At 44.8% G+C, this 20,803-nt stretch overlaps 1 protein-coding gene across 1 annotated transcript; it reads right to left on the reverse strand.

Annotated features, from left to right (window-relative positions):
- Positions 1 to 1,561: 1,561 nt before the first annotated feature.
- ENAM (enamelin) lies at positions 1,562 to 3,583 on the reverse strand. Its single transcript, XM_065550579.1, is given in 3 exon segments — positions 1,562 to 2,226; positions 2,229 to 2,288; positions 3,550 to 3,583. Coding segments are annotated over 3 exon segments (759 nt in total).
- Between the last annotated feature and the right edge of the window lie 17,220 nt (positions 3,584 to 20,803).

Genomic DNA, 20,803 nt, shown 5'->3' on the forward strand with positions numbered 1-20,803 from the left:
ACCACTGCAATTATCCTGCCTTCTGCACAACACCGACCTTGCTCTGTGGCCCTGATTAAGCAAACCATCCCCTCTCAGCCAAGCAGTCAAGCATATGAGTAACTTTAAGCATGTGCATCAGTTCTCTTGACTTTAAGGCAGTGCACTTACATGCGGTAAATGCTTTGCTGAGTCAGGGTCTCTATTAGGGGATGCCATTGTGTAGCACAATGAATGCTAAAGATTTGTTTCCAGGGAGACTGACAATATTTTATTTCTCTGCTCTCCTAAGGGTATTGTTCCCCTTTCAGATCCACACACTTCACCTCAGCACCGTTGGCATTTGGTGCAAGCACAGGAGGATCCGAGTCTCAGAGCTGAGAATTCACCCCATTTTGCTGAGAGGAGAATATGCTCATGTCAGATGGGTCTCTAAAGATAAAGAGTACATCCATTTCAAAGCCAGGGGCACCCTGGATGCAGAGCTGACATTGCTGTTGTTCCAAAAGCAATTGGTGAGAAGCACAAATCAGTTCTAAAGGGATAGGACGTTATTAGATTTATACTAATGAAATTTTACACTTATTGAAAATTAGCAGACAAGAGCATGAATGAAAACTACACACACACACACACACACACACACACTCTGCCTGTACATTTTTAAGGAGATTAAAGACAGTATCACTTTTATTGCAACATTAGCGCAAAGGTATATGCCAGTTTTATTTCTCTGATCTTAAAGGCCAATTTGCACTTGTTAGTTTTGCAATAGTGGACAGTCTGGTATCCTCGCTTCTGGATCGTTTGTCATATTTCCTGTTAGAGAACTGGAGGAAGAAGGATTGTCTTCTCCGGCTGAACTGATTTGCTCCGAAGAGTTGTGCAAGGACATTGGCTCCATCCCCGCCACTGCATTTCTAATTGGCGCTGCACCTGCTCCAGGGTAGGACCATGTCCTCTTGCTGCCCTAATGTGATTGTAGAGTAGAGCATATTCCTTTCCTGATCTGATGTTCCCTCTCCATTTTCTTGTGGAGTAGGTGCAGGCGGGGGAGGGTGAAGGAGGTTTTCCAAGCAGCAGGGAGCTGTTCCTGTGACTAATCTGAATACCAGCTGGGTATCAAACATGCCTGGCATGCTCTGAGTGACTACCTTCAGGATATTGTGCGCTTCCTCTTTATTCCCAAGAAGAGAATCTGATTGGGGGAAAGTCTAGCGGTGCTAACGGATTTTCTTTTGGTGCTGGACAATTCCCTGTACAGCACAAACGGCCAGAGGAAGGATACGCTGCACTCCCTATGTGATCTGCTAGGTTGCCATCTGGGACTGACATGGTGATGGGCTGGTGTCCCTGCTCCAGTGAATTAAACCCTCCCATCTGGACACCCCCCTACTTCGAGGCCACACCAGGCAGATGCGTTGGGTTCTCTCTAAACACGGCTGAGAAACTATTTCAGGACCCCAGGAATGTCTTTCCGAAGATCGCGATCTGCCTTGGTGAGAAGGAAGGCTCTGTAGCTGGGAATTATACGCCTAGTCCCATGAATTGCCCAGGGATGTGCTCTCTCCTTCCAAATACATCACTTGAAAGAAATGGCATATTTCCTGTTTACTTTGGGAAGGAGGGACATGTCATCAGCTGGAAAATTCTCTTCAGGAGCCCAGGGGTTAATTTCATTATACGGTAAATCTCCGCCAAGGTTGGATCGATTGTCTGTAGGATAATGGAAATAGACCTGCTGCTCTGTTGGCTCATGTGGCATGTACTGTGGGTTTCCATGTTCGCCAGCTGGGCAGTCCTCAGGCAAGAGCTGCTCATGGCCCCATTTTCTTTGTCCAGGGTAAGACTCGTGCCCTAGCTGATCGAAGGGTTCGCTTTGATAATAGCGGCTTCCTTGCCTCTGACTTGAAGGAGAATCTGGCGGATACAAGGGGGTTCCCAGTTGCCCTCCTGGGCCGATGCCAGGAGAGTTTTTTCTGTCATCCCAAAATCTGCCCCTAGAGTAAAGTGCATCTCCCCTTTGAGCATAGGAATAACGGTCAGGGTAGGAAATGCTCCTCCTGTGGCCCAACGAGGTACCTGATGGATACACGGAACCTTCGCACTGCCCCATTGTGCCTGCTTCAAAGACTGGGGTGTTTTGCTGGTGGTTCCACACCTCATCTTCTGGAGAGGGAAAACCTTCTCTTTCAGGATAGGACGGGTTAACTGCCTGTCTTTCCCAGTCACGGTGACTGGTTAACAGCTTCTTGTATCTAAAAAGACACCCTGAGGAGATGGCTGGCTTGTCAGCTGTTTCCCACAACCTGGAATTCAACCAGTACCTTCCCTTGGATAACAGAAGTTGTCAGGTTTCAGAGTAACAGCCGTGTTAGTCTGTATCCGCAAAAAGAAGAACAGGAGTACTTGTGGCACCTTAGAGACTAACAAATTTATTAGAGCATAAGCTTTCGTGGACTACAGCCCACTTCTTCGGATGCATATAGAATGGAACCATATAGAAGTTGTCAGTTTGCCCTAAGGTAGTAAAGCTGGGATCTGGAGAACTCCCTTCAGAAGGGAGGGTATTTGGCTTGCGACCGGTTTCGGTCTCACTGTAAGATGGTGCATTTCAGCACCAGGAAAAGGTATTTTCTCTCTCTGGTCAGAAGGCCTCTTTCCAGGCTGTTGGAAAACCTCTTCATGTCCCAGTGGAGGTTAGTGATGGGTATCTCTAGAGGTTTCCTCTTCTACTGGTTGGATGTAGGAATTGTCTTCATACCTGGGAGCTTTCCAGTATACTGAGTTTTCTGGGGGACCCTGAGGAGTGAACGTGTTTGTTCCTGGCACCTCCTTGTTCTGGGGGATTCTCTATCTCTGAGAATACTATCTGTGACGGGATGGATCATACCCAGAATTTGTTTCCTGTCTGAAGGAAAGCCCTGAACAACCCTTAGGACTGGGACCTGCTCGGTTAGGCCCATTCTGTGGTGTTCTGTCCCGTTCTGGCTGCCTGTGCCCTAAGACTCTCAGTGGTTGGGTTGCTCTTGGGATTCTGGGAATTGATCCCGTTCCCTGTTGTACTGATGCCAATGTGGGTGGCATTCCCGCCCTGATCCCCACCCTTGGCTTAGGGCGTTGGCGGTGGTTGAGTTAATGGCAGGCCTGGTGGAATTAGCAGATGGATTGGTTGCAGGACTCTCTGCTTTGGGCGATTCTTTCTCTGTTTTGGGTGAGTTATATTCTCATTTGAATATTTCTTCGGAGTAATATGGGGTATCTGTTGCTGAGCCCCTGAGAAAAGTGTCTGAAATAAGGGTTCTTGGGGAAGAAAAGGACAATTAATCATTGTATTGCGCCAGTGCCTGGAGCCGCCCCTGGAACTCCCACCAGTTGCTTTGGAGGCACGCCAGGGGAGGGGCCATAGATCTGCATTCACATAGGCGCTGTATCTATAGTGTGTAGTTTGTACAAACAGCACTGGAGGCTGTAGCTGTTAATCTAGGCTGTAGGAGCAGGTAAGGAGGGGCTGTGTTTGCCTGAACCCGGATTCTGGACGGGAGGAGGGGTTGAGCTGCAGCTACCCACACCCCATCACATCTGGGTACGTCTTCACTCGCATCTCGTTAAGACGTGATATATCGATACCCGAATGCGCTCCCCGTCGACTCCGGAAATCCACCAGAGCGAGCGGCGGTAGCGGAGTCGATGGGGGATCCGCGGCCGTTGATCCCGTGCCATGTGGACCCCAGGTAAGTCTACCTAAGATACTTCGACTTCAGCTACGCTATTCACGTAGCTGAAGTTGCGTATCTTAGATCAATCCCCCCCCAGTGTAGACCAGCCCACAGAGTCTGTACTGTCCAGCTTTATAGGTGGGAGCAATTGGCTTATAGGATGGAGCACACATCACACACAACAGATAGGGTGTGCAAACGGGGCCACAGTCCCTTGCTTGCTTTCGTATTTCCTGCCTTACATTTATTTTAACAGTGCAGCCGTCCTTTTCCACTAACACACTTGTATGCCGTTTCTCTGAATGACTGAGCCACGTTGCTGAACCTTCAAACCTCTGCACTAACTTCAGTGGGAGTCCTCCCCACCAGATCCCATTGAAGGATCCAAGAGATAGGCCCTGATCACACAGAGAATGGGCAATGGGATTGGAATGGGCGACAGGGGATGGATCACTTGATGATTGCCTATTCTGGTCATTCCCTCCGGGGCACCTGGCATTGGCCACTGTCGGAAGGCAGGACACTGGGCTAGATGGATCTTTGGTCTGACCCAGTGTGTCCGTTCTCATGTTCAGAGGCAGAGGGCTAGGCACAGTTTGCCTCCTGCCGTGGTCAATAGCAGGACTGGGGCTGTATAGTTTGCACGGGGCCCCTTTGGAAGGTGTGAGCTCAGCATAAGACACTGTTATTTTTAGTTTGGGCAGTGTTTGTTGATCAGATGTGCATGATGATATAGTGACCTAGAAGTTTTTTCCCTCCTTCAGATCTTCAGCTTTATCACTGGCCCCGTTCTAGTCTCCCCTTTTCCCAAGCTGACAAAATGTGTAGAGGCACTGTTTTGCTGTTGGGTTTTTCCAGCTCATTCCTACAGGATTGGGCCAGACACTGCAAGCGAAGAAGGAGGGGTAAACATAACAAGCCAACAGAATCCCTCCGTTTTAAAATGCAGTGAAACATAGGCCAGGGGAGTTGCCGAGCCTGCCCAGAATAGCCGTATTAGCTTTAAGAGGCAGCGCCGTTAGTTTAGGTGCTAAAGGTTGCTTCAGTGACAGAGGGTTTAGTGTGCCTGGTTACCCTTTTAAAGAAAAATACCTGAGAAAACATCATGGCTTGAAAGGATAGTTACTGTTCCCCATCCTTCACACCAGTCCCATTCTGATCCCTCTTTTTCGTCTTCTGCCTTTCCCCTCGGTCCGTTCTCCCCATTTCCTGCTCTTCCCTTCATTAGCGCATGCAATGAGAGTAGTGTTGTGCCACCTCTTGTGATTTTTATCAGGAGTCTCGTAATATTTCTTTTTTTTTCCTGAAAGCCCCAGCTCCTGGAGTCAGGTGACTACATGAGTCTGTCAGGTTTCAGTTAAAATAAAATTGTGTTCCCAGCCCTCACAGTTGGATAGAAAAGCTAGAACTAAAGTACATTAAAAAGAACCACATAGGTGTAACAAGAGCCAATGGCTGGAAACTGAAGCGAGAAAAATTCAGACTGGAAATCAGGTGCAGATTTTTAACAGGGAGGGTAATTAACCATTTACTAGGATTGCGGTGGATTGTCCATCTCCAGCAATTTATAAATTAGGTCAGATGTTTTTCTAAAAGCTATTCTTGTTGGAAGTAGAGCATGAATTCAGGGGAGTTCTGTGGCTTTTGTTTTGCAGATCAGAATAAACTATCGTAATTGTTCCCTGTGACTTTATAATCTATGGATGCTAAAATGACTCTTTCACTTATTTAATAGGGAAGAATAATTCTCACGAATGCAGGAATGGCTTGGTGAGAGTCTGTGTCCTGTGTTTATTCAAGAGGTCAGACTAGATTGGCACAGTGGCTGGTAAATGTATGCCTTCTTTCAAGCTGAAAGGAATGCAAATGTAGGCATTTTTCATATATTTTATTTAGGCAAATTCCTCATACAGCCTACGTGCCATTGGGCCAGCTATGTGGCAAGAGCAGTGGTAGTGCAGTATTATTCCATTTGTGCAACTGTTCAGGGCACTTAGGGTGACACACGGTAGACTTAGCAGTATATGCAGCTTTATACATTGGGTATGTAGCTAATCCACAAAGTAACCCTGTGCCTGTGCCCCTGCCCCACTCAGTTCCCTTTGTGTTTCTCCGGTGGGCTGGAGACAGGGGCAGTTCTATGTTTTTTGCCGCCCCAAGCAGGGCAGTCAAGCGGGCTTCAGTGGCATGCCTGCGGGCGGTCCACCGTCACATGGATTCGTCGGCGTTTCTGCAGGTGGACCCAGCCCTGAGCTCCCTCCCACACACCAAACCCCTTGGCCCCACACCCAGCACACATCATGTCCATAATTCATTCCACACATGGAAATAAAAAATTAGAGGGAACACTACGGGGAGCCCCATATTTAGAATCATAGAATCATTAGGACTGGAGGAACCTCGAGAGGTCATCTAGTCCAGCTCCCTGCCCTCATGGCAGGTTTAAGTATTATCTAGCTAGACCATCCCTGACAGGGGTTTGTCTAACCTACTCTCAAAAAATCTCCACTGATGGAGATTCCACAACCTCCCTAGGCAATTTATTCAAGTGCTTAACCACACTGAGAGTTGGGAAGTTTCCCCTAATGTCCAACCTAAACCTTCCTTGCTGCAATTTAAGCCCATTGCTTCTTATCCTATCCTCAGAGGTTAAGAACAACAATTTTTCTCCCTCCTCCTTGTAACAACCTTTTACGTACTTTAAAACAGTTATCATGTCCCCTCTCAGTCTTCTCTTTTCCAGACTAAACAAACACAATTTTTTTTCAATCTTCCCTCATAGGTCATGTTTTCTACACCTTTAATTATTTTTGTTGCTCTTCTCTGGACTCGTTCCAATTTGTCAGTGTCCTTTCAGGACTGGACAAAATACTCCAGTTGAGGCCTAATCAGCAGAGTAGAGCAGAAGAATTACTTCTCCTGTCTTGCCTACAACATTCCTGCTAATACATCCCAGAATGATGTTTGTTTGTTTTTCAACTTTTTTTTTTGCATTTTTGTTGACTCATATTTAGCTTGTGGTCCACTATGACCCCTTTCAGCATACTCCTTCCTAGGCAGTCATTTCAATTTTGTATGAGTGCAAGTGATTGTTCCTTCCTAAGTAGAGTACTTTTAATTTGTCCTTCTTGAATGTCATCCTATTTGCTTCAGACTATTTCTCCAGTTTCTCCAGATCATTTTGAATTTTAATCCTATCCTCCAAAGCACTTACAATCCCTCCTAGCTTGGTATCGTCCGCAAACTTTATAAGTGCACACTAGGTCCTGTCTAAATTATTGAGGAAGATATTGAACAGAATTGGACCCTGATCCCTGCAGGACCCCACTCATTACGTCCTTCCAGCATGACTGATAAATACTCTGTGGGAATGGTAGTACAACCAGTTATGTATCCATCTTATAGTAGCTGCATTTAGGTTGCATTTCCCTAATTTGTTTATGAGATGGTCATGCGAGACAGTATCAAAAGCCTTATTAAAGTCAAGATATACCACGTGTTCCACTTTCCCCCATCCGCAAGGCTTGTTACCCTGTCAAAGAAAGCCATGCTGACTGTTACTTATCACCTTAGTATCTTCTAGATGTTTGCAAATTGGTTGCTTACTTTCTTTCTGGGTAGCCCTAAAAGACTTTTGTGAAACTGCAAGATTTCTACATCTCTACTACGTTTTGAAATTATAGACTGACTCGACTGAACATATATTTTTATTTGCTTTAATGTCTCAATATCTCTCATTCCTTTTTCCTAGCTAATAAACCTTTAGCTAGATTACTATAGAATTGGCTACCAGCATTGTCTTCACATTGAAGAAGAGGGTGGATTTAAATAAGTACATAAGAACATATGAATGGCCCAACTGGATCAGACCAACGGTCCATCTAGCCCAGTATCCTGTCTCCCAACAGTGACCAGTGCCAGGTGCCCCAGAGGGAATAAACAGAACAGGGAATCATCAAGTGATCCATCCCCTGTCGCTCATTACCAGCTTCTGGCAAAAATTTTATGAGCTTATGCGATGCAGATTTTTCTATACAGTGCAAGAAAGTATTAGTTGGGGTTTATCTCCCAAAATGGGTGTCACGTGAGTGCTGCGGGGATCCGCTCACAGAGCTGACTTTGGTCTGTGTCTGCAGCGGGCTGTGGCCCTACATACGTTTGCGCTGCAAGAGGCAGGCGAGCGTAATTCAGCAGGAGCAGCTCAGTGACATCCCAGTACATTAGGTGGCATCCCAGAAGGGGGTGGTCTAAACGATAACAAAGTAGACTTGGGTCTTGCAAATTTGTGTCTATTTTGTCCGACTGTCTCAGTTGAAGGTGAAAAGGAAATTGGAAATGCCGAAACGGTTCATTTCAATATTTCTGAAGCAAAACGTCTAGAATGCTTCATTTGACCCAAAGTGAATTTTTTTTCTGACTTCTCAGTTTGCCAGAAATACTGAAAAAATTCATTTTTTAGTTGACCCGAAAGGACCGTTTTTCAGCACAGCCAGCGAATTAAAAAAAACCCAGTACTTTTGTGCACCTCTAATCCAAAACACTTATCTTGCTGACCTTCCCCATGCCTGTGCCTAATGGAATGATCATGGGGGACAGAAATTGGTTTCTCTTTGAGAAAGGGGAGCGTGGCAGCAATAAAAATATGCCTCTCAGAAGGCGCCCTAGAACGCTAGGCCTGACTTTGTGTCCTAGCCGTTTCAGCCCTTTCTGAGGCTGGGCTGAGCTGGAGAGCGTTCACTCCGGCATCGGTAGAAAGTCTGAGGGGTTTGGGTGGGAGAGGGGAAGGACGAATGACTTTTTAGGGGGCTTGGATGGATTTGGTGGAATCTGAGGGGTAGGGAAAGCGCAGTAATATATCACATGTACGTATCGCTGACTGAGGCAGACCAGTTTGCAGCAAGTCTTTTGTTCAAAATGTGAGAGTGCATCCCCGAGGGAACTGCTCTCAGATTGAAGCTCTCTTTTGATCTAATCGGGAGCGGGGCACCTTTTACTGTTGAAAGCATCGGTTCTACATTTGGGATTTACCTGAGCACCCCCCCCACCCCGTGTTCCTTTTTCTACAATGAGGGCTGGCATCTCCTTCTCCTCAGGATTGTCTCCATGTTCTCTCCCACTGCCCCGTACCCATTGCGCTTGTCTTTACCCTTTTTGTCTCACTGTCATCATCCTCCTGCATTTGCTTGTCTTGTTGCTTTACCAACCTAGGCACTGCCACCATGTGCTGGGGCATCATGGGGCGAGACAGTCGCTGCTGGAGATGCTCCGTGCAATGAGCATGCTGATTAGGTGGGCACAGATCACTGCCTCTGGGAACTTTATTTGAATGGCTAAGCTGTGTAATGATTCTGTTGGCACGGTGCTGTCCCCCAGTACAATATCCAGCCATGGGGTAGGTAACAGCTGTCAATATGTAAATACCAATAGAGCTGCGGCCCAGACAATGGTTACCCCCCGCACACACACATTGTTTGACTCGGATGTCAGAAAGGTTTTGACTCTCCAGTTCTTGACACAGCCTGCCCTCAAGAGGTGCTGGCAGCTGCGGGTGAGGGATTAAAGTTCAAACTGGGGACATCCCTGGAGTCATTTTACAATTTCTTTGATTAGCCTATTTAATGCTCTGTTGCTCACTCCATAGTAGATGTTTTTGCCAGTGCATCAGGCATAGCAAATACTTGAACAATAATGTGTTTCTTCAATACACTCAGGGCTCTTGGAAATGCCAGGCATCTTGCATGAACTGTGGCTGTTTGGCCTCGTTCCCTGCCTTGCACAGATATTGGGCATCAGGGGGCATGGTTGGATTCACAGCAGCTCTCACCACCAAAGGGCATGAAGCTATCAACGAGAGCTTGAGTTATTTCAGGGGCGGCAGCAGGTGGAGTAGCCACTGAAGAGCCTCTGCTCTGAGAGGCAGGTTCATCACCCGGGCTTGGCAAATTATTGTTGCCTTCTAGGCCCACTGGAGTCTTCTCTGGAAGGGGATTCCAGCAATTCCAGGACCTGACGGATTAATTCCAGGAAGAGACTCCAGGGAGGAACTCCAGGGGAGCCTGCTTGGGGAACAAAGATCAACCCTCCTTGAGCTGCTGGCTAATCATCCTCCACAGTAAAATCTCCCTGAATGGCTGGGTTTTGCTGCATTCCCCCGAATCCAGTGTCCATGCCTACAAAACGAGGAGCCTCTCTGTATAGCCCATGTTGTTCCACCACATCAGGGTTAGTCCGACTTGCTCCAGCGGTGCGGAAAGCAGCTCTGTTTGGACAAAAGCCTCACTATCTGTGAGGATTTCATGCAAGTAGTGAAATCTGCTGCCCTCTAGTTGCAGAGCAGGCCGAAGCAATAGAACCTATCGGTCTCTCGTCTCGCTCCTAATTCTTGTTAATCCAAGAAAATGTTTGGTATGGGAAAGTAGCATTTTCCATCTTCCTGTACTTCTAGTCAGATCAGTTTATAGATTTTTGCTCCATTTTCCTTTAAAAACAAACCAACTCCAAAATACTACTTTTGCTCTTGAAGGATATTAAACGTCTAGTCGGTGTTTTCAGGGCATCATATCTGTTTTGTCCAAGGGTGAAAGTAACTTTAGCGACTCACCGGCATGCAGGGCGGGGTCATGAGGATGAGGCAGGGCCTCAGCCGGAAGAGACAGGGCCTTTAAACCCCTGGGCCCTTTACTACGAGCCCCATGGTCGCGATGGCTGCGGCGGCCTTTTCAAATGCTGCTGGAGCCCTGCGGCTCCCGGCCGTTGCCGCTACCCCGAGGCTCCAACAGCAGAGCTCTGGCAGCAATTTAATGGGCCGGGGTTCCAGCCACTGCCAGGGCCCTTTTAGATTGCCAGCCTGGGGAAGATGCCCCTACCATTAGGGTTGGCTGTGTACCGGACCGGCTTACTTTCACCTCCGGTTTTGTCATTGATCGGACACCAGCGTCCAGATCGTCAATGGTGCTTAAATTCCCTTTGAAATCAATGGGAAATCAACCTTTGAGGATCTGGGCCTTAAAGCCTACATTTACTCTAAGGCCCCTTTATACTGCTCAGGTGTGTAAAGTGGCTGTAAATGACATATAAATTGTAATAATTTAAGTTGTGTAAAGTAAGCGAGACTTACTCTGGCAGTGCCAGCTTTTTGGCACAAGGATCTTAGAGCTTTTGCTTAATACTGGATTAAAAAGACAGGTGGGAAAATGTGTACCTATTGCCCCGAAATACACATCAATACAGCTTCAAAATCCCAGATCATTTGCGAGACCTCTGGTGTTCAATCTGTTAAGCGATCATAAGCTATAATAGCTATGGAGATGAGTTCTTTATTAAAAGATTAGGAGGAAGACTGTGGTGTCTGTTAGTGGTCATAGATTTATCAACGCAAACCTGTTTTTATCATGGAGCCAATCCATGAAATGACCTACTACCTGCATTTCTTCTGAGCTTCCTAAGTGGGGGACCCTACAGGAAACACATCAAAGCATGGCTCAGTCTACACCAGTGCACATAGTACGCTGCTGTTTTTAAAACCTTTGGCTCAGCTTTTCAAAGCTGCATAAGGGCGTTGAATGCCCAGTTGCCATTAAATATTAGGGGGAATTGGGGATCGAGATCACTTTAATGGCTTTGAAATGTGTTTCAACTGTAGTACTTCCATTAATATTTTTCTTGAATTGGGGAAAAAAGAGAGACTTACTCCTTGTTTTGCTCTATAGGGCACATAATACAACCCAGGATAAAGCTAGACATAAAAGGAAGTAATCGTTTAAAAATAGTATTGTACTTTATGAAAAAAAACGTTAAAATCAGACCGATCTACAAGAGCATAGATTGAATTGTGGGGTGGAAATGGGAAGAAACTTCCTGGTGGTTGTTCCGTTGGGTCTTGCTGAGCTTCTTGATGTACAATTGGGTACATCTTTACCAAAAGAAAAAAGACAAACAATATTGCAGTGCAACACAAGACAAAATGGTAGATAACACAATTGCTCTGATAAATGCAAGTAAGCTACACAAAGAATGACGAATGTTTCGTAGATATCTTAGTAACAAACAAACATTCGAACTCGTCTAGCAAAACAGGAGGGAATTTATGTCCTTCATTGAAAATGGTATTTTGCACACGCTCGTTTGAATTTATGTTTTGCTGTTAGAGATATAGGACAGAAAGAGGCAGCTCTTCGCTGGTCATCGCTCCCAAACGGCAGTATGGCAATTTAAACCAGTTAAGGCTCTGCCTCTACATAGATAATTGGTTCAGAGATAATCATGTTCTGGTTAACAGGAAATATATAAAATAAAAATCTATACTTATGGCCTGAACCGGTTGCTAGGAATACTCTAGTGCTGGTAATTGCACTATAATAATACAAAAATTGCACAGACCTTAAATGCAAAGATTTAATAAGGACTGAACTAAGGTGACAAAGGCAATGAAGAAAGGTTTCACTATACAATACACCAGCCAAATAAGTTTGGCCTGGCTAGAGAACCTCTGCCTATAGAGATAGGAGTTTTGCCTCCTGACCTTCCTCCACACTATGAGCTTTTGTTATCTTGTATTCCTTTATTCCCTGAAATAACAGCATTTCCAGAATTATATCCTTGGAAGGGATCAGACTGTGCTGTGACATAATTATCACAAGTACTGCCCTCTGGAGGCAAAAACCTCTGACTTTTGGAGAAACAGGCATTTCAGTCTGGCCCTTCTCCAATTTACAGGCTGCTATCTGAGCCGGTGTAAACAGCATGATCTGCAAAAGTCAATGGCGCCACACTGATGTATAGTAGCTGCGAATCTGGCCATGTTACATTCATAGACACACGTTTCTCCCCAAAGTTGAATGACTGTAAAATGTGTTAATTGGGCTATGTAGATGAGCATTTCAAGTCTTTGGCCAGCGAAGAACGGGACTGGCACCTTTGTATGAGGTCACGCCCATGGATTCCTCCGGTATGTGCATTTACCCCTCATGCCCAACCTGCCTACTTCATCTCTCCCAACATAGGCACATAACTAGTAGCCTGATTTTCAGTGGTACTCAGTCTCCAACTGCTCCCTGTATAGTTGGAAATAAATATTGACTGGTTTCATTTTACATAGGTACATCCTGTGACGTTGCCTGCAATATGTTTATGGAAATAGGCTTATGAGTGTAAATATAATGTTACTGGGATATGCTTTATGCAAAAGGTTTCTTGTAAGGTATCATGACAAAGCCTATAATTTACTGAGCGTGCTCATCCTATTTGTATAATGTATCAGTCTTGTATCTAAAGCTAGAAATATAAAGTATTACTCTGAAGTCCTATTGTAATTATGCAACGTGTGGGCCATTAATGATGGCTTGGAATCTTGATGGCTCTCATTGGCCAAGACAATTGGTTGTAAATGGCTCTGTTTACATGTAAGACTTCCTGTGTTCCTGTAAGTCAGGCCGGGAAGAATGGAGGCTTGGTGGAATCTCACAGGACATGTGACCATGTCAACTGGTACTGGAATCCAGCTTAAACCTGGTGCTTTTCCATTTAGAAGGAGGGACGGGGACCCAGAGAGACAAAAGATCCCCGCCTTGTGCCAAAGTTGTAAAAAGGGGTGGAACAGAACAAAGGGGGCTGCAGTCATGAGAAAACCCCTAATTACCACCTGAACTGGAACTAACAAGGTCTGTACCAGGGTAAAAGACTGTGCCCAGACTAAGGAGGAGTCTAGTCTGTGAAAGAAGCTTATTGGATCATCTCTGATGGTGAGATTTACCTGTATACAGTTTCTTAATATAGTAGGCTTAGACTTGCGTGTTTTGTTTTATTTTGATTCGTAACTTACTTTCTTCTGTTATTACTTAAAATCACTTTAATCCTACTTGTTATACTTAATGAAATCACTTTTATTTATTAATAAACCCAGAATAAGTGATTAATACCTGGGGGAGCAAACAGCCGTACATATCGCTATCAGTTTAAGAGAGGCTGGACAATTTATTAGTTTACCCTGTATAAGCTTTATACAGAGTAAAACAAATTTATTTGGGGTTTGAATCCCATTGGAAATTGGGTGTCTTGATTCTGAAGATAGGTGACCTGCTGAGCAGTTTTTAATTAAAGTCTGCAGCTTTGGGGGCGTGGACCAGACCCTGGGTCTGTGTTGTAGCAGGCTAGTGTGTCTGGCTCAACAAGGCAGGGTTCTGGAGTCCCAAGCTCACAGGGAAAACTGGCTCAGAAGTAATTTCAGCATATCAGGTGACAGTCCCAAGGGGAATCTTACTGAACCCGTCACTCCTCCCCCTCCCTGTTGCTCCTGGATTCCCCACCTTCGTGTTGATTACTGGGGTCCCAAGCTGTCAGTGGAAAATGGGCTCAGAGGTAATTCCACCACGTCAGGTGACAGGCTCAAGGGGGGGGAGGTCTCTGTGACCGAACCCGGCACACATCCAAATTATTAAATACCTTACCCAAAGCCTACTGAAGTCAATGGGAAGACTCCAGTTGAATTCAATGGGCTTTGGATCAGACATAGATGCATATGAAAATAGCGTATTGTTGTCTGCAAGCAAGAACCAGCTGGCAGTTCGCCTTGTTGCAGTGATGGCTGTCCCTGCTGGACCTGTTTGGCGCACTTCATTCTGCGGCCTGGCCTTGCAGGCATCTGAGTTGGTTGTGGGAAAGGATATTGAAGTTGTTGCAGTTGAAGAGCCATCTTCTGTAATAGCGGAGGTGAAGGGTGCACAGGCCAGGCCGAGTCATAGTATTGCAGAGAGACAGAAGGAGGCGTAGCCATGTTGGGAGGAACGAGGTGGTGTTGATAAATGTTGTCACAGATGGAGCATTCTTCTAAATCAAGAGCATATGAAAAAACGAGAGATCAGCAATGCTGCCTGGAGTCATGTTAAGAAGTCTCTCAAGGTCGTTCATTGCATTTCTCCATGTTTATAGCAGTGGTCCTCAGCTTTTCCATACTGTGCTCCTTTATTACAGCAGAATAAAACGTTGGGACGCTCTTGCCATAGATTTCAGGATCCCTCTCTCATCTAGCCATGGGGAAAAGCTATGGTCACATGCCCATAAATGAACAACCTATGGTTTATAACATTGAATTGTCCTACACTTAATCTGTATTAATTACTCCAATCCCTACTCCGATGCATCATTACAATGCAGACTTTAAAGATTTGGTCCTGTGTCAGCACAGGGGGTTAGACTAGATGGCCTGTCAAGCTCCCTTCCAGAGTCTACGTGATAACACACTGTCAAATAATGTGACAGAATGTAATCACGGTTTCCTACAATCTTAGATTCACATTTATATATGAGTAGGGTTAGAAGGATTAGACTTTTGTCAGTAAATGTCGATTTCACTTCAGACAGGATAAAATAAATATTTCCATAGATGATCATTGGTATTTACAGATAGGCAAAGTAAGAAAAATGCTGCTTGGGAACTTATAGTTTGATTTAAGTACACTTACTTTGTATATCTTGCATCTGAAGAAGTGAGGTTCTTACCCACGAAAGCTTATGCTCCCAATACTTCAGTTAGTCTCAAAGGTGCCACAGGACCCTCTGTTGCTTTTTACTTTGTATATGTTGATGTGATGTTGGCAATTTATGTTTTAATGGTTATAAAGCTTTAACTTTTTGAGTCTCACATCTACAGTTATTAAATAATTATCTGAGCCCCCATTGTCTCCCCCACACACACAATTTCCCACAACTGTTCAAATTTAAATTGCTAAAAATTGAAAAAATACTTAAAATAAACATAGATATCATGCATCAAAATGATTTTAAAAAAATCGAATTCGGCCAAGCCTATATATAATATAAACTGTGAACACATAAGAGCAGAGTCAGAACTGTGTGTTCAGGCCTCAATTTCCCATTTCCGGATTTGGACTGTTTAATTCTGCCTCCTTAACACTGAATTCACATATTGTTATGTTTTACAATTAAACTGAAAAGAAAAATCCTTGTTTCTCTATAAAAAGCCTTATTCATTTGAGGTATTTCTGTGCCTCCCGATCATCATAGTATGTGAGCACCTCATAATCTTTAATATATTTAGCCTCACACCTCCCCGCTGAGGCAGGGCAATGCTATTATCCCCATTGTACAGATGGGAAACTGAGGCACAGAGCAGCTAAGTGACTTGGCGAAGGGTCTACAGGGAATTGACCCTGAGTGCCCTGAGTCCGAGACTAGGGACTGGACTAACCACTAACTCTAGCTACTGGCCATTCCTTCCCCTCCAATATTTTCTGGGTCTTTCGAAGGTGCTCAGAGAAGTTTTGTGTCCAGTTCAACTGGATTTAGTCACCTATGCTTATCAAACTGCGCCTTCGTAGTCTGTTTCCGCTGGGTGAATTAGTGACATTCATTGGAACACAGGGCACTTTTAGTCCCTTACATTCGTCCAGGAGTGACTCATTTTCGATGCTTGAAAGGAAGGCACAAACCCATAATGTACCTAACCTTCCTGAGCCCTGGTTGAGTCACTGAGTGCAGTTTCTGAAAGACGTGTTCTTGGACAGCTGGAGAATCTGGCAGTGAAAAGCATTTTTGTGGACGTAAATTAGAATAGTCACATGCAAGGGTCTTAGTACAACAATGGGAAAGCATATCTCTCAAGGCTTAAACTAGCCATTCCAGCCTGCTGAGAGTACAGCTACGAACAAACAGAAGAGCGCTATTAAAGCCTTCCTGCATAGATTACGTGTTTCTCACCTAGGTTTGGGAAGGCATTAGACACACACAAATAGATTAGGGAGGAGTCCAATTTATTTTGCAGTTAGGAGTAATCCTATGAATTTATATAGTGGCAAGATTGTTTGTTTGATATCTTATGGTAATGAACAACTTCTAGTTTGATAGACAGCTATGACTTACTGGCAGAGCAAAACCTGTGTCTAGGTAGCATAAAATCAGCATCCAGTCATTCATATATCAGAGCTCTCTCTGGAACAGAAATATTTTGGGAGAATTGCCGATTAGTTTTATCTCCTGGAAATTAAAAACGTTTGTGTCATGGAAGGTACAGATTAATCCAATGATTTTCTCCTTACTGTGAAAACCTGTAGCTAGCTAAATAAACCAGAGTTCTATCTACACTCACGGTACTCATTTTCCTAACGATGTACCTTTAAAAATGAAGGATCTGATTTTTTTTTACTTTAGCTGGTGAATAGTAGACATGCAGTCACACAAATTTTAATATCCCCAAAGGACGGGTAATCACTGATGTTCTGGCCCAAGATGAGGGAAATTTTGCTACTAGCAGAAGCTGGTTTGGGCTAGCTTAGTACCCTAATGACCGAACATCCAAACATGTCTGTACTAGTTCAATAAAATGAATGTTAACATCACTGATGAATGTTACCTGAACTGCTCTTCCTGATTCTGGTGATGGGAGTAGAGAAATCTTCACGAGATAAAGATTTCGTTTTTTGTGGCAGAACACAGGAGTTTTCAACTAAATTGAAAGGCAGTTAATGTAAAGCAGATGAAAAGCAATACTTCATTACACCATCTAACTAGCCTGTGGAACTCTCGGCCATAAGAGAGCACTGACGTTTAGAAGGATTCTTTTATAAAATATTAAACATTTCTAAGGCTAATGAGACTATCCCAAGTTGTGAGGATGCCAGTTGTTTTTAGAAGGGAGACAAACCCTTATGCATGCAATCTCTAAAGTCTAGAAAGAAATTTCCCTTGTGGTTATTCCATTATTGTCCACTGTGTAGCTTCTTGCAGCTCTCTCGAGCAGCTCATGCTGGTGACTGTCAGAGAGAAGATGCCATGTCATCCAGTCCGACCCTGTTCATATGTTTTCTTTTCAGCACATATTATCAAATGATTACTTACTATGTCCTCAGAGCCCAGCACAGCTCCTCGGAACCCAAACAAGTAACACAAAACCAGAATTAGGAAAAATTGGGATAAAGGCATTAACATTTTCATTTCACATTTAAAATCTGAACAGTTCCACTAAGTGAGATGCAATGTATTCTTCCTTTTTACTTTATGGACCAGAAAGACATTCAGAATTAAAATCGGGACCTTAGAGTGGACTAGGAGTACATTAGCAAAATTGCACTAGTTTAACTAAAATCAATTTGAAATTGATCTTGTTAAACCAATGAATCTCCCTAGTGCTGCTGCACTTAAACTGATTTAATCACTTTAACTTAATTCTGTAACTTTCCTTCAAATGTGATATAAATTAAAAGAGATGAAATCAGTTTAATGGCATCTACATTAGGGGTTTGTACTGGTTTAACGTGATTGACTTTGAAATCAATATCGCTAAATGGGTGCAATTTTTCTATCAGATAAGCCCTTATTGGCATCAAAAGATTTAGTTGACCCTGAATTGTCTCTTCTCAGTAGCCATGGAACTAAGGAACTTACTGGTATTATCCAAATCAGATCAAATCTAAGGCGTCTTTAGGAGAAAGCGGAACCTCTGCAGTATTTCGTATTTACCCGAAAGCTGGGCAAGAGGCCAGAAAAGTGATCTACTAATTGCAATTTCTTAGCTGATCTCTGACTTGATCCTTTCATGCTCCTCTTGCTTTGCCTAGCTACATACATCTGCATGAAGCGGGTTTTGTCCGTACAAACACTTGGATTGGCTGATGATCGTGAAAAAACATGTATTCTCATGCAAACAAGGTTATCTGATGAATATGGGTGTTCACTGGGCACTCTGCCAGAAGTGCTGGGCGTGGTGTGTGCTCACACCCACACAGCTCAGAGATTGTTGTGACCTGAATGTCACAGGAAAGATCATTTGACCTTTGTCCTAGAAATGATGCTACTTTGCCTGTTCTCGGAATGCCTGTTCCTTAGATGGAAACTTTCAAGTGTACGTTGTAAGGAACTAGAAATGATGGTTAATTTCAATACTCAATTTCAATAGCACAACCAACTGGAAACCCTGCTGAATAACAAGGATATTTTATAGTATAGGACAGAAAGCATCCTCCTTACCTGTGGCCCCCATTTGTGCCACTATAATTGGAGAGACAGACTGGGGAAACAAAGCACTTCACCTTCATTTAGCCACATGGATGCAATGTATTTGACTAAGGAATATGAAAAGTATTTCATTGACTTAATAAAAACATTTGAACATATGTGGACTTTTGGGCCATCACAATATTTTGATTATATAAAAACCGTGCTATTAGTAGAGGAAAAACATGTGGCTGAAATTTTGCTATCTCTCCGTCTCGCTCTCTCTCTCTCTCAGTATTCTTACCCCACCACCAAAAATCATTGTGGGGAGACAAGGAAACAGAATCCCTTGATTTTTAAATTACTAGTTAGTGCCAAGTTCATAAATTTAATTTTGGTTTTGGTTTTTCTCTGGGGCGAAACCTATCAAAAAAACCCTCAAAAAACTGATTTTTTTTTTCTGAATCAAAAGAACAATTTTTTGTCAGTGTTTCATTGTATCAGAGCAGGGGGAGAGAGAAGTGTTTACCTTTTTTATATAAATATAATTCAATTTCAAAACAAAGCATCATTTCAAAATGAAAAGTCAAACTGGCTGAATTTGTTCTGAATTTGCAAATAGTTTTGGTGGCCCAAAAAATTCATTGACCAGTGTATTTACTATTTGGGGGGGGGGGGGGGAATTGCCCAGCTCTAGAGTTGCCAACTTTCTAATTGCACAAAACCGAACACCCTAGCCGCGTCCCTTCCCAAAGGCCTCGCCCCCCACTCAGTACATTCCCTCTCACTCGGTGGCTCACTTTCACTGGGCTAGGGTGCAGGAGGGGGTGAGGGTTCTAAGTGGGGGGTGCCAGCTCTGGGGTGGGGCCAGGGGTGAGGGCTTTGCGGTGCAGGACGGGGGCTCCAGGCTGGGGGATGGGGCTGAGGGATTCGGAGTGTGGGAGGGGCTGCAGGTTGAGGTAGGCGATTGATGTGCGGGGTGGGAGGGGTCAGGGCTCTGGGCTGGGGTTGCGGGCTCTGTGGTGCGACCAGGGATGAGGAGTTTGGGGTGCAGGAGGGAGCTCAGGGCTAGGGCAGGGGATCAGGGTTGGGCCAATGGGAGTGTGGAGCTGGTGCGTGGGGCTGGGGCAGCGCATAGGGCCCGTGGGTACACCATCCCCCGCCTAGGAGCCGGACCTTCTGGCTGCTTCCTAGGTGCAGTGCTAGGACAGGTAGGGACTAGCCTGCTTTAGACCCGCAGCACCGCCCACCGCACTTTTAATAGCTGACCGGAGCCGCCAGGGTGCGATCTGGTCAAAAAATGGATGCCTGGCAACCCTACCCCGCTCTCGTGCCAGGTGGATTTTTCACTGCAACACTTAGCTCATGCATGCCTAGGAGACTCATCAGGCCAGGCTAGCAGCCTGTGGCTGGCTGTTCTCAAGATCTTCTGTACACAACCAGCAGCCAGAAGGGCTGTTAGCACAGTCTGACTGTGATTACAGACCTGAGCGCAAGTAATACACAGACTTCCTGCCGCATCGGCGGGTAGCGATTGATTTATCGGGGATATATCGATCCCCGAACGCGCTCCCCATCGACTCTACCTAGATAGAGTAACATCACTCTAAGCATTCCCCCACACACACTGGGGGGGGAATCGATCTAAGATACGCAACTTCAGCTATGTGAATAGCGTAGCTGAAGTTGAAGTATCTTAGATTGATTTATCTTGGGTCCTCACGGGGCAGGATTGTGGCCGCGGCTCCCCCATCTACTCCGCTACCACCACTCACTCCCGTGATGTTCCGGAGTCGACGGGGAGCGCGTTCGGGGATCAATATAGCGCGTCTATCGAGCCCCGATAAATCGATCGCTACCCACCGATATGGCTGGAAGTCTGGACGTACCCCTCCTGTGTGCACACTCGACTGGGAGTCAAGAAACCTGAGTTCTACCTCTGCCACTGGCCTGCTGTGACCTTGAGCAAATCACTTTGCTGCTCTGTGCCTCGGTTTTCCCCATCTGTAAATGAAGTCATGATACCAACCTCCTTTGCTAAGCACTTGGAGATCTAGGGAGGTCAAGTGCTATATAAGAGCTGGGTATTATTGTAACTTCCACACGTGACAAGTCCTATTGAGTTCAGAGTTAAGCGAATGCTTACATGTTTCCAGATG

This window comes from Chrysemys picta, chromosome 6 (genome assembly GCF_011386835.1).
Source record: "Chrysemys picta bellii isolate R12L10 chromosome 6, ASM1138683v2, whole genome shotgun sequence".
In the NCBI taxonomy this organism is placed as follows: Eukaryota; Metazoa; Chordata; order Testudines; family Emydidae; genus Chrysemys; species Chrysemys picta.